The 26,095-nt window shown below is 46.6% G+C and overlaps 1 protein-coding gene and 1 long non-coding RNA gene across 3 annotated transcripts in view; one reads left to right on the top strand and one right to left on the bottom strand.

Annotated features, from left to right (window-relative positions):
• LOC125704766 (uncharacterized) overlaps nucleotides 1-4,474 on the bottom strand; it is a 10,379-nt gene extending 5,905 nt beyond the window's left edge. The window contains exon 1 of the long non-coding RNA XR_007381237.1: nucleotides 4,358-4,474. This is a non-coding gene — a long non-coding RNA (uncharacterized LOC125704766). The remainder of the gene's footprint in view (nucleotides 1-4,357) is intronic.
• On the top strand, nucleotides 1,492-26,095 carry LOC125704765 (cytochrome P450 26B1). 2 transcript variants are annotated; one of them, XM_048970768.1, is made up of 6 exons: nucleotides 1,492-2,426; nucleotides 13,086-13,310; nucleotides 20,313-20,588; nucleotides 20,941-21,096; nucleotides 22,856-23,137; nucleotides 23,606-26,095. In XM_048970768.1, the coding sequence occupies exons 1-6, from the start codon at nucleotides 2,223-2,225 to the stop codon at nucleotides 23,996-23,998; spliced, it is 1,536 nt and encodes a 511-aa protein (XP_048826725.1). In that variant the 5' UTR covers nucleotides 1,492-2,222; the 3' UTR covers nucleotides 23,999-26,095. The 2 variants fall into 2 exon arrangements, with proteins under 2 accessions (XP_048826725.1, XP_048826726.1); XM_048970769.1 differs by lacking the exon at nucleotides 1,492-2,426 and adding an exon at nucleotides 4,439-4,576.

Here is a 26,095-nt window from a genome sequence, read left to right as displayed (position 1 = left end):
ACCGTTACAGTGTAAAACCAATTCCGCGGGCTTATGGAGCACTCCGTGACAGTAATAAAACAGCTAATTGTAAAGTAAGAAAAAATATCTCCATGTACAGGACAGGTACTGGACAGTGGTTGCGAAGGGGAGTAGCGGGTGATCGAAGTTGTACGAGGTGGGCTTGAGGTCATAGATAGCGGTCTGGAGGGCGGAAGGTAATTGTGTAACTTATGCGTAATTACAACCATAAATTGGAACTCAGGTCCATTGAATTTCATTGCAGCGTGGCAATGAAGGCGAGTCTCTGCTTGGGACAACTTTGGATTTAATTTTTATGTTACTTTAATTATCAAGAAACGGGAATTTCAAGTTTATGGACTTACATTATTCACAAAGCAAATATTGAGTTTGTTTCCACATAATCGATCGCACAAATGAACATAAAACGAAGTATTCAATTCCTCGGTCTAATACACGTTTTTTGAATATGTGTTATAGCGACAGCTTCGTGAACATCTTAGTGTAAAGTTAAATTGACCCTTAGAAATAAGAGGCGCCTTAGAATGCGCCTTTTGGCACAGAAAAGCATTTCAGCGCGTTTTGGATCCGGTGACTTCATGGTCTCTACAAGATGCTCACAGGTCACTCCATCATTTGTACACCTTCGTTCTCGAAATATGGGCTCTCCTAAATGATTCGTGTAGTAGTCACAGATCGTGGCACTGCCACAACTACGTAACATCCCTCACTGCAGGAGCGCTCCCTGATATTACGCGTCTGAGCCTTGCTTACCTCCCTTATTTCTTGCCTGCGTACTGTTGGGAGTTTATAATTATTTATTTTCATTTATCTTGTGTGGTGGGAGAGTTCAGGACTGCCAAATAATCGCAGTTCGAAACAGTCTTTAAATTTTACTTAACAGCTACGACATTAATAATCTGAATATGTTGCCTGTCACCAGAGTTTATAATTCCTGTTAGTATTCATCACTAGGCTATTTCACATAAAATTGGTAGTTGTGAAGGCGGTCTATTATAGCCTTTAATTACCCGAGGGCAACATTGTTTGCACTTATTTAATTAAATAAAGGTAGCAACGTAGACGTTAAGAGATTTTATCTCACCCAGCATTGGCCAAAACATAAAGCTTGCCGCGCTGTTTAAGTCGGAATGATTTACGCGCAGACATATTGCAGAATCGCAGGTGATAAGTTCTCGGTAGCAGAGGACGAGAAATAAAAATCTTAAGAACTTTAACCCCATTTCCGTTCTTTTACCCTCTCTGTCTCTCCCCCTTTATTAGCTCCCTCTCTCTCCCTCTCTTTGGGCGCTGGTCCAGGTCCCGCACGCTCCAGCGCTCGTCCCGTTCACTTTTCACCCCGCCTCGATTGGGGGGTGGGGGGTGGTTAAGGGGCTGAGGGGGGAGGTGGGGTTGGGGGGGAGCCGCTTGTAGCCTGGCCGCTTGCCACTGAGCTGCCTCCTCTATATAAACACACATTGGAGACTCGCTTTGCGACTCGAATTCACATTGAGAAACTGTATGTGAAAAAGAGAGAGAGGACGGAGTAAAACAGAGGTAGAGAGAGCGAGAAACTCATCACCAGCTGAAGATTTTTACCTTGTAGCCGTCAGCATCTGAGCGCTAACTGCAAAGGATTATTCACATTTCAGACATTTATTTGTACCTTATGAGCAAAATTTGATTTTAATCAATTAAAACCGTTTAGGATAGCACCGCAAGTCAATTACCAGGCGATATTTTTGTAGGCTTGTAATAATTTCATATTTTTTTCCACATTTTAATCAATAGATTTGACAGAAACAATTTTCCCTGTGATTCTGAAGCTAGCCACATTAAGACTTTTTAAAAGAGAGAGAGAGAGGGAGAAAAAGACTTAAAATTTAAAACCTTAACTTTAACGGTGACTTAAATTTAGACAAAATGTTTTTTTCAGCAGTCAATAAATATATCTCGATAAGTTTTGTCCTGCAGTCAACTAATTGAAAGTAAACTGTAATATTCTTCATAAACATCAAAGATTTCATCTAATGAAAGGGACAGAGAACTAAACTAAACAGCACATTTGGGTTTTATAATTGCATAAGTAATACATTTTTTTGGCGGTTTTTAGCAGTAGTAGTAATAATACCATAAAAGTTACCGTCAGCATAATTTTGATTATTTTACTATTATTAAGCCAAATTTCATCACTACTTTAGTAGCCTTTAAGCAGCAACACCATGCTTTTTGAAAGCTTTGACCTGGTCTCGGCTCTGGCCACTCTTGCGGCTTGTTTGGTGTCAATGGCTCTACTGCTGGCGGTGTCCCAGCAGCTGTGGCAGCTGCGATGGACCGCCACCCGGGACAAGAGCTGCAAGTTGCCCATGCCCAAGGGCTCAATGGGATTCCCCATAATCGGAGAGACTTGCCACTGGCTCTTCCAGGTAAGCGCGCTCTCAGCTCCCCTCTTTCCTCCTCCTTTCGCTTAGTCGCTTCTTCTCAGCTTTCGGTTTATTCCTCTCTTTGGGCTTTGGGAAAGGCTGAGTGGATCTCAGAAAATCGATCCTGTGTCGGAAGATGCCCAGTGTCAGGAAGGCAAATGCGTGCTTTAAGAATATCGGAATGAGGTTTGGTAAACTGATGCTAACTCGCGGGTGCAGCGCATCACGCTGTACTGTGCACGTGCGCCTTCATATCCGTGGATTTAACCATAGTCGTACTTGCTCATAGTTTGTTATCGATCTCTATACATACAAATGCTAGAAAATGCATTTTAAAACTCATTTTATTCTTTAGATGTCCTGGATAATCCTTCACATTCGTTCAATTCGAAGACGCACCGTTTTCGGAATTTGCGGAATTTCTTTGGTAGGAAAATTCTTTATCGTTTGGAAAAAGTAAAATTGCGCTTCCTATGGCCAGTAATCTGTTAGACAGAAGCTTGCGAGTAAGAAAAGCGATTCCTGACTTGCATTTGATCCTAGTGCGCGTTTGTAAGGAGAGCAGCGGCGCGCTGTCTGCGCTTATGGTAACATAACCTTCTGCTGACCAGCGCTGATGTTTTATTTCGCTCCATGTACAGTTACGCATTCCGGGAGTACATCCATTAAAGTTTTTTTCCCCTGAAATCTGTGCACCAGTACTCTATGATTAAGTTAAGTCTACTCAACTGTGATATAAGTACTTGGAACGGAGGATTGTTAATCCCGGTATGGAATACATACCTGGAGTTTTAAATGTAACACTGTTGTAAGGTTTAGTTCAAAACGTGATGTAGACAGGGTTTTCACGGTATAACTTCTACAACAGAGATAGTGGTTTAACTTTTTTTATTTCGTGATCTAAAGCCGTTCATGAAATTACCAGTTGGCTATTTGCATATGCTTTTTTATTTATTGTTTTATATGTCAGTCCATGTGTTCGTGGTTTCCTTAATGACGTATTTCAGTTTAAAACAATGGTATTGTGAGTACGCTCTTATAAGGTAAACGTGAGCATAATCGTTTCAGTTACTTGGCACCAAGGCAGTCAAATTCAATTGCTGCAATTTCACCCATTCCAACAGTACAAGGGAAATGATTAAAGTGGGATTACAGCAGAGGAAGGGGACATATCCCGTGTTATCGGAGTAATTCTTATAGCTCGAGATATCATTTTCAAGAGAAGACAATCTTTCACTTCCATTGGCTGAATTCCACAAGAGCTTTTCTTTGCATCTGGCAAGCGGCTTAAAAATGTAAGAAGTTTACCACTACAACCATTATCATCATCATTATCATTAGTTCAATTATTATTGTACAGCAATAAACCTTCGTAATAGATATATTTTATTTATGTAGTTCATCAACACTCTGCATTACACGAGTTGACTGTTCTTTTTAATTTTGCCACATTTCATAAACATTCACGTTTTAATATAACAATTGGGGAGGGGGGGGGGGGGTTAAAGGTTTCTAACGTAGAAACTTTTGCGTTCCCGTCCCCCACCCCGGACGACTGACGTTCGTCTGATTGCGATAGGACCTGTCAGCTCGGACGCTTATTCACGCCGTTCAGAGCTTTACAGCAAACGACGGGCCATCGTGCGCCCCATTCGCGCCCCGCACTCTGCTTCACGGCGCGCGCCGCAGCGGGTCCCCCGGCAAGCCATCCTAGCGTAAAAGCACCATCTCAGCCACGCATCCAATCCTGGGGTACCCTTCCCGTAAAACGAGTTTAATTCAAACGAGTGGTCGGTAATTCCTTTTGCTTAGTGATCTGGGAAGTATAAATGGTCATTTGAACTAAAGCGTCGGAAAGTTACACCGATCTCGTCGTGGATAAACATAGAGGGATTTTTAAAAAAAATTAGATTTGAAATGGCCCCAGACCAAACCTCAGAAATACTTCGTCTGTACGCCGTGCCCTCCGGAAAGCCTTGCGGCAAGAACTCAAGTTCAGCGCGTCACAGCGCTCAGCCCCGCGCTCCGGCTCCGGTTCTCCCGCACTGGAGGGTTTCTGATCGTATCGCCGTCGCGTCGAAGCTCCCGATTCCTGGCAATCGGCGCGGCCAAACGCTGCGCAGAAATCACGGGGAGGACCCCATTTAGACAAAGTAAGCTGAAACCTCTTCTTCGCATTTTTCGCTTGCCTTCTGCATACTCGCCAAGCTTTCCAAGACGCTCTCCCAGGGATTAACTGTTGCCTAATGTGTCTGAGTGTTCTTTATTTAAATTATTATCTCGGCTAATATTTTTTTTGTGGGTGGGATTACTGATTCGCTATAGTATTAAACAGACTTCTATATCAGGACTTTCTGGGGTGTGATCGTGGAGTTTTTGTCTGTCTCTGGCGCGCAGTGCAGGTAGCTGCCCTCTGCCGTATGCACTGGCAGGCAAATGGGACGGAGAAAAGGGGGCGTGTCCAGCTGGACCCCAGCCAGCTGTTTAAAAGCAATTGTGGTGCGAAGATGGGATGAAGGTCCATCAGGATCTCGTCAGGCTTGGCCATGGGCACTAGTCAGGAGGAGGGGCTGGTCGGGTGGGGATCTGTGGGGGCGGGGGCAGGAGGGGTGGGGTGGGGGGGCAGGGACACCTGTGCTGTTCGCTGATGCCTTTTTTCTGTCTTTGATTGAAGTGTTTGGAATGAAAGACCCTCCAAAATGGCATGCTTCTTAATAATTCATTACGTATGGAATTTACAGAGGGATCTTCATTACTCTTTCAGCATTTGCAAGTACCTATTTGTCTGACAGCTCTGCCTTTTTCATTCCCCAACGTTTATAATAATAACAACAATAATAATAATAATAATAATAATAATTATTATTATTATTATTGATATTGTTATTATTATTGCTTTCAGCTGAATGAGATGTTGTGGTTTCTTGGTTTTGAACCACCCTAACTTTTTCATTGCATAATAATAAACAGCCCAGCCATCTATATAGGCCAGAATCACCGGTCCCACACCCTTCCACGACCAAGTGTGTGAGACACTCACATCTCAGCAAGCCATACATTTGGGGGGGGGGGTTCCAATCTAGGACAGGTTGATGCACGGTGACGACCACGGTGGCAGCCAGAGATTGAGCTTGAGGAAGATGGCGTAGGGTGACGAATGCCTCTCTGCCTTAAGAAGGGGAACAGAGCACAGGCTTGTGTTGCTGCGAATCCCTGGTCACGGATACCGGTTTGAACTCCCTGCCCCGTTCATGCACTTTGCCTTGTTTGACACGGGCTGCCTCACCACCATTAATTCAGGCCTGTGGGACTTTGGTGTCACTCTTGTTGAATTGTGCTACATTAGGTCCAGTCTTGGTCTACGGACTTACCAGTGACTGGCCTCCACGGTTTAGGTTCAGGCTGTATTGGGCCCAGTGTTGGGGGCAGATTCTGTGTACTAAGCTCTTACTTTTTGTTGAAGTGTGCAGTTGAATTTAAATGACTTTAACCCTAAAGTGTTGCTTAACCACTCATTCTATTAAGAATGCGAATGAAGTTTTGATTTTTAGTTTTTATTGTGAATTTTTAGTATGAATAATTTTTTGTATGATGAAGCTTTATATCGATTTAGTTTATTTTATTTGTTTCCAAAATAAATAAATAAATGGAACTGTGGCAATTCTACAAGCACCAGCACGCCAATTTTTATTTTAATTTTTTATTGTAATTGAATAATGAACAGGAACCACAGACATGGCATTTATAAAATATATTTTTTGCATTTGTTTTTCAAACATACTGGTAAGAAACATTTGTTTGGATAAATGTATGAATTATGCAAAGCATTTGCTGACTGAAAGCTGATTTAAGACTATCTGATTAAGAGCACATTTGAAACACAGTGCGTGCGAATGGGAACCAGGACCAGGATGAGAAATGCTCAGTGGTTCAAAACCACATTGGGGCCGTAGGACATAAGACAGGGCTCCATCTATGGAGAGATCCTGCTTGGAAATAATGTGATGACTAATGTTAGCAGGATTCCCATGGTCTTCAGAGGTCTTCCACATTACTTGTTTTAAAAATATCTCCGTCAGTCTGTCTGATCTGCACCCAAGTGCATCGACATGGAGGATGATGGTCCCATGACTCTCAGCGCAGAACCAAGTACCATCAGGACTGCAGCTCCGCTCTCAGATAGCATATCTGCATATGCCTGACTAATACCTGCCCCCCTGCTGTCGTCTCGCCTTTCTGGGCTGTGCTCATTCTTCGCCGTTGGTCCAGCACCTAACAGCACATCTGAGACACTCCCTCAGGTGCCTCTGTTTCAAACACCAGTGTTTTTGGTGACGCGTGTGAGGCTGGTTTACAGCGTCCGTGTGGGATTACATCTTCAAACCTCTTCTTCAGTTCTTATGGTATGTTACGTTTGTTGTGGAGTTTTACCGTTTTGTGCTGCTGACAGCAGGTCAACCATACATTTCTAGTTAACTTGTTAACTGCTAACTGTAGAAGGTTTTTAGGTGCCTGATGAATATGAATAGTGTTCAGTTTCTCAGAAATCTGCTTGTTGAGTTTGTCATGGAGTACAGTCTACTTCACGGTACTGTGAGGTGTTACTGATGAGCTGTAGGTAATGATATGGAGTGTTGGACGGGGAATATTCACAGCTTACTCTTGGCAGGACTATCGCAATACCCAAGTGAAGCATCACTGGTTTTTAGCAAAATAACTCCCCCTGGGGTTACGCTCTTCAGACCTGGGGGGTCTTTGCCCCAAACCCTATTGGGGAGCAGGCTAGATGCAATTTGCATGCAAGGCAGGACTAGAATCCTAAAAGCCCCCGGCCCCCAGCAGAGACCCCTGTCTCCCCCCCCCCGGCTTTACCAGATTAAAGTAGTGACTGGCACAGCAGTGTCGTGCCCCTGCTTTCACCCCTGGAACACATAGCGCCCCTCAAATGGCTCTTGTCTCGGTGGATAAAACGGGCACTGCACAGCCGAGCGGGATTTGGCAGCACCGGGGGAGGTGGGACAATAGGGGTCCCGGGGTGAGCGCTCACACCACACTGAACAACCGTAATCTCACCCCTCGTACCGCTTCCAGGTCGCAGGGTACTCTGCCCCCCCCACTTCCCTTGTATATTCTGTTCCCTTTTCTTGCGCTTTTTGGCTCTCCCTCCAGAATTTTCTTTGTGAGGGGGAGAAAAGAAAATGTTCCTCCTGTAGCCTGTCTCGCACCCCCGGGCGCAGTCCCCTTGCGGGGGCCACGGGAGCTTCCTTCTGAATTCAGCTGCCTGTCTGTGGGTGATGTGCAGGCAATTTTAGAATGACCCCCCCGCTCAGGGCTCTCTGCACCCTAAGCCTGTCTGCATTGGGGTGACATCCTTCGATGACTGATTGCTGAATTACAGGGGCCCTGAGCTCCCCCCCCCCCTCACAAACGTCCACACACACCCACACACACACATATACAAACACACACTTCTCAACCACCAACCACTCTTCCCTCCCCGCCTCATCCAGGGTTTGTATAACCTCGCTGAACCACTTCCAATGTACACTTCCTGAGAGATTCCAAAGGGCTATTTCAGTAAATAGTCACATTATCGTTATTTGTACTGTACACGCTGTACATCCAGGGCGAAAATAAACCGCTGCAGCGTACCTGCAGCTCAGCTTTGGTAAACAGTGACAGTCAGTAGGTGGGTAGGTGGCCTTTGTGCACGTGGCGAGTGCGGGAACCTACAACAGCTGGGACACATGCAACAAACTGACAAGAGGAGGCGTTGACAAGCGTCTGCGTGAACAGACAGAGCAGGCAGAAAAACCAAAGGAAGAGCAGACAGGCCAACACAAACAGGTATAAAAAGTTATAAAAATCCCTGCCTCTTGCAGTCTCCGTCTCTCTCTCTCTCTCTCTCTCTCTCTCGCATTCTCTGTCCGTCACACTGGGACATCGTGGTTCAGGATTCCCCTGCTCCCTCTCCCTCTCTTTACCCCCTCCTGGCTGCGACTGCTCAGTCACCCCTCCTCGTTTTTCCCCCCACCGTAAGGACCGTAGTGTTCGGATAACCCCTGCCCTGATGTGAATAAACATAATTACAGGCCTTTTTTTGTGGTCCTAATAAAAGGCCCATTTGTATAACATTCCCACTGCCGCACAAAGACCACATTTATATGCTGGGAGTTTCGACCTGTGTCCAATTTACACAGAAATTTGTATTTTTAGTCCTGAGCTGCGTTGGAATGGGCTGCTGGAAAAAAGCAGTTCCCTTTATTGCACCTCTTGTAAAATATCTGATAAATTTCTCTTAAAAATAAAAGAACTATTGAGAGCGATATCTTAACTCTGTCCTGGCTGAGGCAGAACCAGGCATTGTCTGATGTCAGAGCCGAACTGAGTTTTTGAGCAGATATTTCTCTGAACCGACACATGACCCAGCTCTGGCGGGCAGCTGCTTCTGTTTAAAATCTAGGCCCATGTCCAGATCCATCCCTCTGCTTTATCTCTCCATCCATCCATCCATCCATCCATCCATCCATCCATCCATCGGACCTTGCCGTCCATCCATCTGTTTGTTAAGCCTCTGAACACCCTCGGCTTTCAAAAAGTTGAGCCTAAATAGCTTTGACAACTGTGGCACGGAAAACGGATTTGAAAATGGAATGGATCTGTTTTATTCTCGCCTCAGACATGGATCGCCAGCTGATTTGGGCGCATTATACATTAAGCCTGGGTGCCGATTATCCCAGAAGGGTCCAGTTGTAAGGGGAGATGTGCCATATGATTGTGGATGAGTTTTACAGTTTGGATGTGATGGGACCGCATTCATCCGAAGACCCAGGCCAGTGAGGGGCCCTGACGCGAGTGCCTGCACACCAACGGGCCGTGCTCTCATGGAGTGGCTCTTCTCCAGAGCCTGATGCCATGTAGCACATCAGTTGCCCCCTGTTTTGCCCTGAGACCAGTGGAGGACATTTCTCACCTTCAAACCAAATGTCATCTATGCCCCTCCCTGCTCATTTCGGTAAACACTGACGTCCAAGGCCGTGCTATTTCCAGGGCAAGGTGCCACACGACCATGAATTAGACAGCAAAAATCCCTTGGCTGCCCTACTCTCTCTCTCTCTCTCTCTCTCTCTCTCTCTCTCACACACACACACCCACACACATACACACACACACACACACACTCTCCCACCCCCACTCTCACTGTCACTGACTGGGTTATGAGAGTATGAAGCAAAGTCCTGTTTCTGGTGACTGGCTTGTGGCGGACCGTGTGTGTGTGTGTGTGTGTGTGTATGCGCATGTGTGTGTAGCTAATTCTGTCAGAGCTTCACACATACTATGTCGGCCGGGCTCCCGCCAGTCAGGCCTGGGGGGGGGGGGGCCGTAGCGGCCCAGCCTGAAAGGGGTCCTTGTCCCTGCCCAGCCCCCTCGGAGCATTTGTGCTCGTCCGCGGTCGTTTCCGAAAAAAAAAAAAAAGAAGTAGCCTTAGCGAATGAAACGAGCTTTGACCCGGCGTGTGCAGGGGATGGGGACACACGAGAAAAAAAAACATAGATGCCCTATTCCTTGATGGAACTGGTATGTTTTTACACAGCCGAACAGTTATACCTTTTCCCGCCCCAAGCTCCACCCACATCCCACTCCCTCACCCTAGAGAGTCCTGGGACCCTGAGCTCGCTTAGAGTGTTTTCTTGCACTCCTGCCGGAATCCCTGCCGATCGATTCCATCCAACACGACTCCATGTGAGTGTGCGGTTACCCCTCCACGCTTTTGCATCCTCTGGGTGGAGGGCCCTTTTCTGTCTGGCCAATAGATCCAAACCTTGGCATCAATTCGGCCGTGATGTCACAGATTGCATCACTGGCTCCGCCATCTCCTTGGAAAGTAACTGGTGTCTCCCCATCCATTCGCCATTCGTTAGATGTTTGTCACTGGCTCCTTGGCTGGCGGGACGCCGGCCATTTTGGTGTCCCCTGTTCCCAGGGAACATGCTCCCTTATGCACCATGCTGCCACCGCGAGGAGACCCCCACCTCCCGTTCCCCACACCCCAGCGCCTGGCCTCAGCACTGGCCCTCCGTCAAGCCCTGAGGTTTATTTATGTGGAAAAAGGGAGAGGGCAGCCGGTTCAGGAAATACACAGGAGAAGTAAAAACACAGTAGGTCAACAGTGAGTGCAGGACTAGCGCCTGCGAGGCTGACGGAGGAGAGAGAGAGTCACGGGGCCAGGCGCACCGATTATGATGTCTCCCCCGGTCTGACAGATCGAGCTCCGCCGATCAAGCGCTTTCACACAGGCCTGCACGCTCAGCCTCATCTTCCACTAATGGTCGCTTTCATGGACCTGCTGAACCAGAGAGCCAAGCAGTCTGGGACCTTAAAATTGCTGGATGTCACTTCAAAAAGATGGAATATCTTTGTTGTGATGGTGACATGTCTACAGAACCCTTTATTGCTCTGGGCCGTATGATGCTCTACTAGGAAAAACTGATTCATACGTCCTCTCTTCTCTGGTGTTCTTTGAGAAATCTTCTGCTTTGACCACCAGGTAAAAACGCAACCCGAAAGCTGATAGATCGTGGCTCGCTTGAAATACATTGACCGGGGGGGGGGGGGGGGGGGGGGGGCTGTTCAGCATCAGCCACGTGGGAAGAAAGTGGTAGCTGAGGCATGGAAATGCTATTCAGCCCGCAAGTGACACAAGAGCTCTGCCTTAAGTGGAAAACTGATATGTCTGGGCACTGGTGGAGCCCTCATTCACAGTCTCATTCGTTTGTTACCCAAGAGCAGCTCAGCACCTGGCGAGGTGAAGGTGAAGATTGGGCTGGGAGGAGCCTAGGAGATGAGCGTGGCATGTTTCAGAGTCCCGACATCTTCTCTCCCTGGTAAAGGGCTCAGGCTGTCCATCCATAACCCTGCTAAGGACAGCAGTGAGCCACTAAGAGGCAGGATGCACCAGAGGCTCTGTGACAGGCCCGCAGGAACACCTCGCCTCCCTTGGCACGTAGACTGGCACGCTCGTGGTACAGTCTAATAAGCACCTCGCAGAAAAGCCATATATGTGGGCTGTCCCTGCTCCCATAAGGCTTCAGGCATTCAGGGCCAAGTCCTCGCCAACAGCCAAACAAACAAGAACAACCTACGATGCTTCTAAAATTAGCCCCGAAATAAGCACTGACGTGTTCATCCAGGCTGACGAATGGACCTGAATCTTGGGGTGAAACAGGGAATTGCTCTTGCTTTGCCTGGAAGGCTCAGTACAGAGAGTCTTTATTGTGCTGCCATAACCCCTGTAGGTGACGGCAATTACACTCTATTTAACAGAAAAAAAACTCTTTCGCTTTCACGGGCTCTCCAGCTGCCATTCCTTTAGCATTTGACATTGCTGAATGTCTGTCTTGGCTCTGCTGCACACGTGGGAGATACTGTCACCCTTACCCCATGCATGTCAATATGTTTATGTTGACATGGGGATATGTGCAGCTTCCAAGCCGACGTGTTCGTGTTGCCTTTGGACAATGCTATAGGAGGTCAGTACGAGGCTATGAAAAGGCACATTACCGTGTTAGCAGGGAGAGACCTGACGAGGGTGCGCTGGATCGCAGGCTTTCTTCCATAGAACAATGCCCATCATGTTTGCGTTTCATATTCATGTTTATCTTCACAGTGAAATTAGGCTTAGCAGACCCCTCCAGGGCAGTTTTTTTTCCTATTCCAGAGCTGGCTACGAATAAATCCAGCAGGTCTAAGTGTGTGATCAAGAGGGACGCAGAGATGAAGGTCACGCGTCAATTGATTTCCTCAGATGCTTTAATGACAATGACTGGCCGCTGATTATACTGGTCAGGCTATGCTCAAACTGGTTAAATTCAGATTATGGAAGGTGAACATTGACAACCCCCCCATGCACCCACATATCCCCCCCATCATAGAGGCTCTCCTTTTGCCACATCCTGCTCGTATGATCCATTTGTAGTCTGCATTAGGGGTTATGCCTATTACTAAATGTCATTCAGGATTCAAATGAGCAAAGGATGGTCTGAAGGGATGCATTGAAGCATTGAAGAGCATGTCCCCATACTGCAGGACACCTTTGTATATAAATGACGACTACTTGCACAATGCTAATCCCATTGGAACTGAGGGATGGAGAGCAGGCCTGTAGCTTTTTATTCTCAGCTACTCCCACCACTCATGTGCACGTAGGTAGATGGATCCCTGAGCCCCGGTGCTATTAGTGACATTAATGAACCCTGTCGCCCCAGCGACGATGACTCATCGCTGGGCAGCCAATTCCTTGGACTTCGTCATGGGTTTCCATCAGGTCCTTTCTCCCAAACAGCTCTCAGACTATAGGCTCATGCTCATTAGATCAGTTCCTCCAGTGCTGGCCACACGCGTGATCCTTTAGCCTGTTACTGAACCGTTTTTCTCTTAAATGAATCGCATCTGTGTAATTATTCAAATGTCCTGCTAGTTTGTAATACATTTCACTGCGTCGATTATCATTAGTGTTCGATATACATGTGTTCATTCGTGCTGAAGAGTGGCATTGAATCTGCGGGCAAACTGGGGAGGTTTCCCAGCACCCGTTATGTATCCAGCAGGGTTGCTACCCTTGCTTACCCTGTGTGTGTCCCCCCCCCTACCATCTGTTAACAGGGCTCCGGGTTTCATGCGTCCCGGCGGCAGAAGTATGGGAACGTCTTCAAGACGCACCTTTTGGGCCGGCCGCTGATTCGGGTGACGGGGGCCGAGAATGTCCGAAAGGTGCTGATGGGGGAGCACAGCCTGGTGACGGTGGAATGGCCAAAAAGCACGGCCACACTGCTGGGCCCCAACAGCCTGGCCAACTCCATCGGGGACATTCACCGCAAGAGGAGGAAGGTACGTCAACCGGCCTCCACGCTGCCTGACAGCCTGAGCCCACCTGCGCAGAGTGATGTCCAAAAAAATGTGTTTTCTTTGGTTACTGGAACAACTTGCAAATCTCTCACTCTGCCTCATCTCCTCACTAATACGAAACGCAATCCTGCTCCTATTTCTACTTCCCTGCTCCCCAGCCACAATTCTTCTCTGCCTTAACACCGGAGGTAGAATGGAAACAGGAAGTTTCAATGGATGCAATGGATTTCAACTTGATGCATGGCTTATAGTTTCTTTGCCTCTTAATTTGGCTGAAATTCTTATGCCTTAAATAACATTTATATCAAAATCAGTCACAATGTCTCAGAACTTCATTAGGATTATAACACCAAGTACCAAAAAAAGAACAGAATAAAACAAAGAAAGCTCAGAAACTTATGAGAGTCGGTCTGTCTGCTGGTGTGTACGCACCTGTCCCACGTTGCAATGCAGCCTGGCTGACCACCGTGAGAAAAAGCACCATTTCTTGGATGTTGGGGAGGGAACAACAAGAGGAGCTCGCGTCACTGTCTCGCCCTGCCCAGATCAGGGCCGATACCATCCCCGCGGGTCAATGCCAGCGCCTCATCAAGCCATTACAGGAAATTGGGCAGGGGTTCTTTTCATTATCCTGGGGAAGCATACCTCTGCCCCGCCATTGTCCCGGAACAGAATGGGCCTGTCTGAGAGAGCCTTTCCTCCCTGCTCGAGTTTCACCCCACACACCTGTACTATTGAAAGGTCAATGGGCTGTAATCAGCAGCTAATCCCTGTGGTCTGGGAGGCCTCACACAAGCCCTAATGACCGGTAATTAGTCAGCCAGCATTTGGCTCACAAAGAAGGCTTTTTTTTTACCTCTTCCTTCAGCTCCTCCAGTGTTTTACCCCCTCCTCCCAAGCCGTAAACAGGCATCGGTGATTTTGCAGAAAAAAATGGAGCAAATGTGTGGGGGAGGGGGAGTCTCAGAATTTAACTTGAACTTTGACAAATCCAACATTCCGCTTGTGGGTCAAAAAAAACCCACCAGGTCTGTCCGCAGACTATTGGCACACAAAGCCTTAAGACTAAAACAACACTCACAACAATAACAATAACAGAGCAGCGACAGGACCGCAGCCCTATTGGCACTAATCGCCCCCACTACCCCACCCAGTCGTGCATGAGCCACGTTCCTGGGGGCGTGCATGAGGCCGGACTGGAGGAGGACGAACAGAGACACTTCACGATAGGCCACCCATGACACACAGCTGCCTTTTCTGCTCAGTAAAAGGCCAATTTTATGTAGTTTCCCTAGGTAGCCATACAGGAAAAATGCGAGTGTGAAGGGTTTTCCAGGAAAAAAACTATTTGGCCGGGATAAATCATTATGACTATTGGTGATTCTTCCAGATACCTGATACTCAGGTTATGAAAGCATATACATTTCAAGGCAACAAAGACTTCTATTTCGTAGACTTAAAGCCAAACTGCTCCATCCCTCCATTCCATATCTGCACCTTAATTCCGACTGTCCCTCACTCATTCTGTCTCTTTCTCTTCCTAAATGTCTATTTTACATTTTCCCCAACCTGTTTTTATTTTTCTTTCGGCACATTTTCACCAGAGCGATCCCTCCTACCCTATTTTTAGAGAGGGAGAAAGAGAGCAGAGCTTTTAGTCAAACTCTTAAACTGAGCTGCCAGACAGCCCATGTGAAAAAACACTGGAGAATACGATACTGCCAAAAATCCAACAATTTCCCCTGCTACTAAGCGCACGAGAGGTCCGCCATAGCAGCACAGACACCCCTACGGTATTCTATCATAGTCGGGTTTCCTCTGGGTAATGGCTTACAAACCAGAGGTCATGAAACACACAATAATACATTTCTCTGCAAGTTCAAACACTGGTCCCTATTCAGAGAGGCCGGGCTCCTGGGTTAGCGGGTGATCCAGTGAGTCAAACAGAGTTCATGGTCCGACAGATCGACGGAAGCTCGCCCTCGTCTCCACCCTGTCCAGCTGAAATTAGGCCCCCGGCAGACACGACGGAGGACCCGCTACGACTCTAGCGTGACGGAGAGAGTCTGAATACGTGTGCCGACCTCCAGTGAGGCTCCACGCGGAGCCACAGGCGGTTTTTGCATTGCAGAGAGGAGCTTCTCTTTTTTTTGTATATTTTCTCGTTTCTCTATAATTTACCATCTAAAACAGGCTCCTGTCATTGTTCTTTATGGTACACGGCACATTGCTATATATTTAGGAGAGATGGTACAGAACAAAAGCTGCACATCTGAAGAGCAATAAAACAAACAGAGCGCCCGATTTTCAGTGCGTAGTCGTTTAGCTGCGGTTCTGCCCGCTAGACCAACAAGCTGAAAGCAAACATAAGACAGTCCCTAAAAATGACAACATTATTTGATTACATTAATTCAGTGAATGATTCCAGAGTTGGCTCAGGCAGCATAGAGCCTGACACAAAGGCTAGACTGTGCAGTCAGACGTGCAGCAGAGTAAAAGTAGGTGAGACGGCACAGGAGCCAGCTGAGCCTGAAAAGGCTGTGATACCGCGTGCGTGTAGGTACCTCTCTGTCCAGTAGAGGGCGCAACTCTTTTAATCTCCAGCTGTCTCCTTTCTGCCTGAGCTCAAATTACTGGATGAGGGAATGCCATGCAGTCAGCAAGGGGTTAAAGAACTGAAGGGGAAGGTTGTGCGACTGGGGTGGCATTGAAATAATGGAAGAGGAAAATAAAAAACATAAAAGAGGGATATTCATGCGTCGGTTAAGCCAGACACCCTCAATAAAGTAGCATCATTTAGGATATATGGGTGACTCTAAATGCTTAGTGTTAGTAGGCTGATGGCAGAGAGCTGCAGTTTATTAAAGCAGAGGAGCATCCCAGCTTCCCTTGAGGTGACGTCTGGAATCTCCCTGTCTGACGAGACGTGTAGCTGTAGACAGATACCCATTTAAAGCATGCGTGTGTGAGGAGTGCTTGGCCCCTTTGGGGAAAACACGGAGACAGAGTTCTGCAGCAGTCCCTGGCGGCATGCCAGCCGGGGCTCCCCCTCTGCCGCAGAGGACTGTAGGTCATAGGTAAGACCCATGATTGTTCGCCAGCTGTGTGGCCTGAAGCCAGTCTGCCTTCCTCGTCCAAACCACCAAGTTTGATGGAGTTCTGTGAACCCCCCCCCCCCCCCCCCCCCCCCATCCCCTGCGGGACATTTCATTTTATCACAAGGCACTTTTTGTGATCGTTGTTGTATCGCCACACATAAAGCATTTCGGTTTTATGTTGTTATAAAAGTTCATAACTGGTGGCAAATTATTGAACCCATCCTGGTACGTATGTAATGGGCCTGTTTGTGCAGTAATATAGTTTTAAGAGTGTTTCTCTGGTCGAGGGCCTGTGTAACAAATCAGTGTATGATGCTGTCTCCAAGATCTGTATTGTTTTTTAAGGGGAGAGCCATTTTCTCTGGGGATTCACTGAATGCATGTTCAGTTGTGAATCCCTTATGTGTCATCAACAGGGTTGGAGTTACACAGCACTAAGGATCCCATGAGTGATTGTGGATGCGTTTTGTATATATCATATAACATATAAGACGATGGCACTGATTAATTGATATTCGGTGGAGCGTGGTTAAAGATGAACTGGAGGTGAACTGGAAATGAATACCCTTGCAACTGTAGCGTATATGACTCGAATAATGTTGAGCGTCAGGAAAACCCAACACGTGGAAGCATTTAGAGAAATAAAGCCTTCTCACACAGCACAGCTCGAGGTGCTGGAGCGAGCAATTCAGGGAACATCTGTACTGTCCCCCAGTAATGAGCTTGCTCTGCTCTTAGGTTAGGAACCCACTGTTAGGGTCTCATTCTGAATCACCCTTAGGCATCTTCCTTAGCTATGCTCAGGTCCACGGCACCTTGGTTGCACAGAATCTGAACGCAGGAGGTCGACATGACTCTCTGCTCAACTATGGGAGCCATTAATACTGCCAGTTAGAACCTTAGGTGCTAACACCAAAATGGAGTTTGTATTTGTTCCAAGAACTCTTGATTCCCAATTCATACACTTAGAGAGGTCTTTATTAAAGGACTATGGGGTGTTTGAGCAGTTGAGGTTACTATAGGACAACATCAGTGTTGGCTGGTGAGTTTGAATGAATTTAGTAGCGGGATTTACGCACATCAGATTTAGAGAAACAAAAATGTGTTATTTAATGACACAACAGCAGGGAGTTCTTTTTGATAATAACTGCCTTGTATCTTTAACAGGATATTGAGAACAGACCTCAGCAGCTTGTTTCGTGACCGCTTACTTCATGTTCGTGCAGCACAAGTATAACAGTCAGACAGGCGGACGGTTCTAATTCCCTGTCAAGGACGATGCACGAATTACAGGGGCAGATCTGTGCAGTTCAGCCTACAGATGGACTGTATGACTGAGGCACTTTTTGCATTTCTGATAAGTGACAGACAGCTCAGATTTAGTGATGGCCCTATGGGAAATGGGATGATGTTTTTTGGATAAGGGTGAAGTAGTCATTGGTGGGTATGGCAGCCTGGAGGAGCATGACCTCATATACACTTTATAGCCACCTTAAGATACAGGTGGAGGTGAGCAGAGGGGGGGCTTGGCAACTGGTTGCAAATTCGGCAGCATTGCCACTTAGCTAGGGATCGCACAGTCCATGATGTCACTACTCCTGCTGCCACGGTAACCCAGCACTCAGTACACCATTGTTCATTCAACCCAGGGGCCCTTCAGAGGACAGTATATGAGAGAAAGGCAGCAAGGGAGGATACTAGAGAGGAAGAGAGGGAGAGCGAGAGGCATAGAGGTGCTTGATGATCCAAAGATGAAGCTGCTCAAGTGAAGGACAAAGAGAGTGAAAAGGAGACAGGAGAGAAGTGACGCAGAGAGGGAAAGTGTGGGGGAGAGGAAGGACGATGCATGTACTGAGCCCAACTGTCCCTCCATCTTTACTACTCTGGAGAACCTTTGCAGGGCCAAGGTATTTGGGGTGAGATGGCCCGGAGATGGTGCATAAAAAGTGCTATTGTTAGTCGGAGCTGGAGTTTTTAAGGGGAACATGGATGTTATTTCACCAAACAAACCATAGCGAGTGAAGTGCATTAGAAATGCAATGACCAGGCCAGGAAAATCTTACCTTTCCTAGGGACTGCTGACAGAGAAGGAAACTCTCCCACTTGCATGAGTGTGTTTCGTCTCTATTCAGCCTCAACGTGGGGAGAAAACGAGAGAAAAAATGTGAACTTTCCATTGAAAAAAATGAAGGCATCAGGAAAGCTGCTTTCGTGAAACTGACAGAGCTAGTGACAATGACGGTGGTGATCCCTTCACGACTTCTGCTCCTTTTCCATTTTTGACCCAGGCAGACCAGGGCACAGAATTAACAGCTGATCTGCAGAGCATAAATGATGCGGGAGTCACCTGAAAAGTGGCTTCAACAAGGGAGCATTTGGTTTTTAGGAGATTTTAGGAGAGTTCTTTGAAAGATCTGTGCTGGACCCTTGACATGAGTCTCAGAGGCAAGTGGTGGGATATTTGGGCAAGTTCATTCTCCCTGTGATAAAGAATTTAAATAGCAAAGTAGAAGAATGAGCAAGTGAGCTACAGAACATGACAAATGTCTTGTGAGCATGGAGGACAGGATCCAGATGAAGTAGGTGATTGTTGCTGGTGTGTGAGCTGTGGTTCACCAACAGCTCTGGCAGTGGTGAAAGTGAGCAATAAGCTACAGCGGATAGTCTTGCAGTCAGACTGTGTTGTCTGCGAGTTGGGATGCTAGAGAGGCCTGCTCAAACCCAAGGTTTCACCTCCAAGGATTAATTGGCAGGAGCTTGTTTGAATGTGAGCCCTTTGGGGTTGTCTGTGAGTCAGAAATGGTTTGGGATCAAATATTTGCTTCATAAGCTCATTGTGGTCTGTCAAGGACAAGACAGCAGACTGCATGTAAGAACAATGCCTAAAAGCTGGAGTATATTTGTTAGAACACATTAAAAATGTATTTCTTGGCATCTTAAGTCACACTGCTACTGTGTTAATTTTTTAGTAAAATGACAAAGGATGTTGAACTATCGAGTCCATGAGTGCATTGGCTATTTTTAGGTATCCAAAGCTGTTTCCTACGATCATACCTATGCAAACTATCATGAAGTTGTTCTTTGAACCCTAACCCATGCCTGTCTGAAAAGCCACATGCCTTAATTATTTTGCCAAATCAGCAAGGGTGTGTTAAATAGAGGTCGGCTGGTGCTGTGATGCTGGCTAGACTTTCCACTTGTCGCAAATCAAGGAGTGAGTTTTCGTGCGTGAACTAATTTCACGTTTGCCTATTAATGCTTGCCTGTTGGATTATATGTTTTAATCTCCTCATTGGGGCTGTGTGGTATATTTCTATAAAGCTCTTCCTCTTTGGTTGTTTTATGGGAGTTAAAAAATGCAGTTTTGCGGCTGTCATCATTAACGAGGTAAACAAGCGAAGTGTGCAGATTAATAAGTGATGCGGTATTTGGGTATCTGCTTGCGTCTGTAACTGTGAGTGAGAGCGGGCGGTGAGTGCCAAGTCAAAGTCTTGTCTCAGACCTCAAGCATCCCAGGCAGCTGAGCTGTGGCTGCAGGCTGCGCTTTTCAAAGCAGGAGAAGAAACCATCTGCTAGTATCACAGCATTTTGCCCCTGGTGAAAAGGATGCCTGGAGGATTTTCTTGTTTTAGTGCTTGATCAGCCGCATTTATGCTTACTGATCCATGGCAATGGTGATGTTACAGTGAGGCCAGGGTTCCACAGATGAACCAAAACCCCCCAGCAATAATAGTTTTATCAAAGATGGGTGAAAGGCTCTTGGCTCAGTTGGTGTGACGTAACACTAATCACATTATAAGGTGATGAGCTTTTATGACTAATGTCTGCCTTCCAAAGTGTCCTGAGCACTACAGGAATGTAATGAAGTAACGCTTCCCCTATGCAGGTCTTTGCCAAGGTGTTCAGCCACGAGGCTCTGGAAAGCTATCTGCCCAAGATCCAGCAGGTGATCCAGGAGACGCTACGCGTGTGGAGCAGCAACCCGGAACCCATCAATGTTTACCGCGAAGCCCAGCGCCTCTCCTTCCACATGGCCCTCCGAGTGCTACTGGGTTTCCGTGTTTCTGATGAGGAGATGCGCAGTCTCTTCGATACCTTCCAGGACTTTGTGGACAACCTCTTCTCCCTGCCTATAGACTTACCCTTCACTGGCTACAGGAGGGTAAGCTGTCATTCAGTTGATTTCCCATTTCTAGTACAAGGCAGGGTTAGGGTTGGGGTTAGGGTTGCAGAGTCAGAAATGCTTTCCAAGTGGAGCCTTTGAGGAAACCATGAAGTACTCATCAAATACTGGATTAATCAAAATACTAGTCTTGTAAGCTTTACTCTCAAAGAAGAGTAAAATACTCTCAAGTTTGAAATTTAGATGAGTAACGCAGTATATGATAGTATAAATCTTCTGAAAGTATTCAACTGGAAAGTCTACTGTAGTGAGCTATATTGATCAGTGTTTGCAGTGTACAGACTAGGATGTAACTGACATGTATGATGTCATGTGATTTCCCCCCTAACAGGGCATCCGGGCTCGAGATGCTCTGCAGAAGGCCATCGAGAAGGCCATCCGTGAGAAGCCACTGTGCAGCCAGGGCAAGGACTACACCGATGCACTGGATGTGCTGATGGAGAGCAGTAATGAGAACGGCATGGAGCTCACCATGCAGGAGCTTAAGGTAGCTGGACGAGCGATTAGGGTCCTAATCTCAATTTGAAATGTGATCATCTAGAGTTTCTTTAGTTCCTTGTTCTTGTGGTTCTTGACTAGGAAACATACCTATGATAAATATATGTGATAAATTTCAAAACTCAGTCCATTTTTGCTGCTTTTGAAATGAGACTGCTAGAATCAGGCTTCCTCAATACACATTATCATATGTATTGGGAATCCAATCTCACTTAACATGCAAGTTAAAGAAGAACGTTAAATTTCTAAAACTCATCCCAAAAAATTGACTTGAAAATAAAACCCATTTGTCACAGTGGAACTACTGAGAGCAAACTCATTTTTATTTTGCATTTCTTTATAAAATAATAATCTCTTAAGTTATTAATCATCTGTAATAGTTGTTATTGTTTAGACTGGCATCCAGTGGGAACATGTCCCTATACTGGAGAACCATACTGGTTTTATTTCTTTGTGGCATATTGGTGATATAATATAGAGGATGTCCCACAAGGACTTATATGTGGTCATAATAATGCGCTGCTGAATAGCTTTAGCGGCAGTTAAACGTTAATTATTTAGTGATCTTTACTGACAGCTACAGAATGGCAGTTGTCCTACTGTTATTTTATTTCTCTCCCAGCAGCAGCTGGACAGAAACCAGGAAGTCTACTTTTTGTGGTGATTCAAACATCGTTTTAATTTCCGAGTTCCGTGACTTGCTGTTTAAGCGAAGGATTATACAGCGCTGTTGCGAATCGAAACAAGAGGCTCTTCTCAGATTATCAGGCCGCATTACCATACGCAGCTGTGAGCAGGTATCCCCATAATCCTCAGTTAAGTCAGAGTCGGAGGATTAGGATTTGCTGAGTGGGTGTCCTTGCCATTAATTGTCTATGTGACAGGGGATGCTTTTTATATGGGGCTTCCAAGATGGAGTCCTGCCTCGGGTGTTTTGCTGTGTGCCGTGTCTGAGGGTTGAGCACGATGGAGCAGATTCCTCCATTACCCTCCATCCTCCGCCAGTAGTTGGTCGGACAAACATGTGCTAACAATATTGTGGGCTTTAACATATTGTTTCTGACCCCCGACACTATTCACATTGTCCTCACTTAGGTGCGGAGTCACCTTTTTCTCACACCATGCTGCCACAGCTTGTGTGAGGTGCGATGTCGCCCAGCCGAGCTGAACCTGCCTGATTTAGCAGCAGCTCTGAGATTAACGGGTCATCCTGTTTTTCTGGGTGAATCCATTGCTGGCGACTATATGGTCCGTTATCTCAGATCGGAGTGGCTACACTGCGCCCCCTCTGGTCATCTTGCACGGCAGGCTTGTGTGGGCTTGCAGGTCACAGTGTAGCACGCGTTTGTTGAATTCGCCACGACCTTGTTTCCCCCTCTGCAAACCCGATAACCGTCTCGCTACCCAGCCTATGTCCTTCTTTTTCTGTAGCTGAAGTACCAGGCTTTTATGTTTGCTATTCTCTCCCACTTTGTTAAACTCAGCAGCCCAAATAAAGTCCCCATTCGGTCCAGCCTCCCCCCCCGTGTCTGGATCTGTTCGCCGTCCTAACCGAAGCGAGTCTTGCGCTAGCTGAGGCGGTCGCGCTGCCTTGCTTGCGCTTTACGGTCCCTCGTGTTAACAGCAGGCCTGCCGCCACATGTGCGCAGCAGCCGGCCGGCTCCCCGGCTCGCGGGATCGACAGCAGGCGAAGCTTCCAGCAGAGCGCCAACTCATGGCTTCTTATTCTTTGTCCTCCTCTTGCCCAGGAGTCGACGATCGAGCTGATCTTCGCCGCCTTCGCCACCACAGCCAGCGCGAGCACGTCGCTCATCATGCAGCTGCTACGCCACCCCCCGGTGCTGGAGAAACTACGCGAGGAGCTGCGCAGCCGCGGCTTCCTGCACAACGGCTGCCTCTGTGAGGGGGCGCTGCGGCTTGACAGCGTCTGCAGCCTCAAGTACCTGGACTGTGTCATCAAAGAGGTGCTGCGTCTCTTCGCGCCCGTTTCCGGGGGATACCGCACCGCTATGCAGACTTTCGAGCTTGACGTGAGTCTATTCCCTTATGATTGTCTCAACCCTACTGAATGACTCCAGTCACTGAAGGCTAATATGTTTTAATTTGTACCCAAAATATGACCCAATTAATAAAATTTGATGGACTAGAGTGGTGTTTCCCAACCCACTCCACTGGGAACCCCGGACAGTCCACGTTTTTGCTCCCTCCCAGGTCAAAGCCAATCAGAAACACCGGATACCTGGTACAGGTGCGTTGGGAGCTGAGAGGAAGCAAAAATCGTGGGCTGTCTGGGGTTCCCCGATGACTGGGTTGGGAAACACTGGACTAGAGGACATGAATTAGGTCTCTCCTGAATAGTTACATCTTAACAAATCAAAAGTGTACCTTAACTACACTGGAGCTTAACTGGAATTTGGGAAGCATTCCTGGCCGGTGTCCTCATTCTCCATGTGCGCTGTCTCCTGTCCTTTTTGCTCTCCCTCACTCTGGCTTAACAGGGAGTGCAGATTCCAAAGGGCTGGAGTGTAATGTACAGCATCCGGGACACCCACGACACCTCGGCCGTCTTCAAGGACGTGGAGAAGTTCGACCCCGAGCGCTTCAGTGAGGAACGCGGTGAGGATAAGGAGGGCCGCTTCCACTACCTGCCTTTTGGGGGTGGGGTTCGCACCTGCCTGGGCAAGCAGCTGGCCACCCTGTTCCTGCGTCTGTTGGCCATCGAGCTGGCAGGTAGCAGTCGCTTTGAGCTTGCCACCCGGACTTTCCCCCGCATCATCACCGTGCCCGTCGTGCATCCCTCTGACGGCCTGCGGGTCAAGTTCTTCGGCCTGGACTCCAACCAGAACGAGATCATAGCCAAGTCCGACGAGATTTTGGGCGCCGCCGTCTAAACGGCCGGGAGAAGGAGGGAAGGTGGAGGACACAGGCATCATTAGAACCATTTTCCGTATTCCCGAAGTTAACCTCTGTGGACTTCAAGAAAATTATTATTTTTTGCATCATTGGACATTTCTGAGGAGGAGAACTTGAAGCTGCCAAAAATGTATAGTCTTTATTCATTTTCTAAAAAAAAACATAAAAAATAAACAACATATATGTAAGAATGAAAGTTATCTAATAACACATAATGCACAGTGTGGAGTCGGAATCTCTGGTGGGGGGTCGGTGGAGTCATGGAGACAGACAAGCGAGGGTAATCAGGGTATTAAAAGGGGTATGACATGGATAGGAAGGCAGGTTGAGGGACGGTTCTTTGGAAGAAAAAGACTCTCTGAGCAAGGAGGACCTGGAGAAAGTTTCTCATGTGCTGGAAGCCTCTGTCTCCATACATTCATTGCTGCCCCTGCCAAACACCTGCCCCCACCTGACCAGACAAGGAAAGACTATACAGAAAGATTAGGAGGCGAATGAAGCTGGATGGACAATTAAATAACAGAGTATGATAGTAAGGAGTCCGAGTGAATTAGGTAGACGTGTAGTGATGCAGATTATTTCAAGGAAAGGAATTAGTAACGTAGGAAAAGGAGGATTACTGGAAGAGGACTGTGCGAATCTCAGGTGTGAACAGAGCACAGACGACTGAGGAACTCTTTCTGATTGTAGCTGACCTGCACGTAGACCGGTATTCGTCTTTTGGGATCTGTAACCTGTGCTTTTTTATTTTACAATGATGTCACATTTTAGCTGGCTAGCGTTGAGTGTGCGTGTGCGTCTGCCTGTGTGTGCCTGCGTGCGTGCGAGGGATTTTCTGGGCACTGTGCTGCCGTTTGCCTTGAACTGTGTACCCAGCGAACATAATCATCTGTGATGGAAGAGGATGGAACAGAAGCGAGGAAGAGAATGAAAACTGTCATGGCGCAGGGGTGGAGAACAGGAAGAGGAGCTCACTGCCTGGGAGAACAATCATGTTTCATAGAAATTCCTATGGCAGGACTTTCCAAGCTGGACATTATAAGAAAAAAAAGCATAACTTCATAATATGGATGCAAAATAAAAATAGAAATGCATGAGGCCTCAGGGGAGACACTTGGGAGGTGTAGGACCTGGGAGGACCAGAGGGGACCTGGGAGGACCTGGTAGGACTGGGGGGGGAACTGGGGGGACCTGGGAGGACTTGAGGTGACCTGGTTCTACGTGGTTATGGTTGGCTTTTTGAAGGATTTTTTTGTATTATGTTTCTAACAGATAATGTTTAAAGGACAAACATTATGTCTGTGACAAACACCACTGATAATGTTTTTTTTTTTTTCAGAAATAGTGAAAAATTCTGCTGCTTTGTGTGTACAATTTTGTAACTGAGAGTTTTAGATTGCTGAGATAGTTTGCAAGTGAGAATTGCAATTTGTAACCGAATACAGGCATTTGTGAAATCCAAGAGGGATCTGCCCATGGTTCCATTTTAGAAAGCCATAGAGTAACGCATTGCTACATTGTCTAATATCCTAATATTATTATTGTTATTATTATTAATATTATTATTGTATTAAATATTATTTTAAGTGCTATTTTGTTATATATTTCAGAATAGAGTTTTAGTATGAATAAAGTTTGTTGGTAAATATTGTTATATTTAGTATGATATGAATTTTCCTTTTATTGTAAACAGTGTTTAAATGTTAATATTGTTTTCTGTTATTCCAATAATAATTATTATTTTATGATTATCATTGCATTCATTTGATATTAATGAAAAACAGAAGCACTTGGGGAGCTATGTCAATATTTAGTGTTCTGTGACCATGTTTTCTGTGCTTTGAACTGAGTGTCTGTCAGTCTGTCTGTACACAAAATCCTCTCATTTTGCAAATCTGTATTTCACATAGTTTAAATACTGTTTGAATGTATTGTTCTCCCTCTCCCTCTCTCTCTGTCTCTCTCCCTCTCCCTCTCTCTGTCTCTCTCTCTCTCTCTCTGTCTTTGGTACCGTGATCTTAAATGTACTTGGCAATTTTATAAACTTCTATAATAAATGCTAAAGAAAAACATAA

Source organism: Brienomyrus brachyistius, chromosome 12 (genome assembly GCF_023856365.1).
Source record: "Brienomyrus brachyistius isolate T26 chromosome 12, BBRACH_0.4, whole genome shotgun sequence".
NCBI classification, from domain to species: Eukaryota; Metazoa; Chordata; class Actinopteri; order Osteoglossiformes; family Mormyridae; genus Brienomyrus; species Brienomyrus brachyistius.
Note: the sequence above shows the minus strand (reverse complement) of the source record. Positions and strands in the feature narration are given on the sequence as shown.

Bases quoted from the DNA above. Each gene is read 5' to 3' on its own strand.
- LOC125704765 (XM_048970768.1), top strand. From the start codon at position 2,223: ATGCTTTTTGAAAGCTTTGACCTGGTCTCGGCTCTGGCCACTCTTGCG. The intron at 13,311-20,312 runs GTACGTCAACCG...TCCCCTATGCAG, and splicing joins TTCACCGCAAGAGGAGGAAG to GTCTTTGCCAAGGTGTTCAG. The intron at 21,097-22,855 runs GTAGCTGGACGA...CCTCTTGCCCAG, and splicing joins TCACCATGCAGGAGCTTAAG to GAGTCGACGATCGAGCTGAT.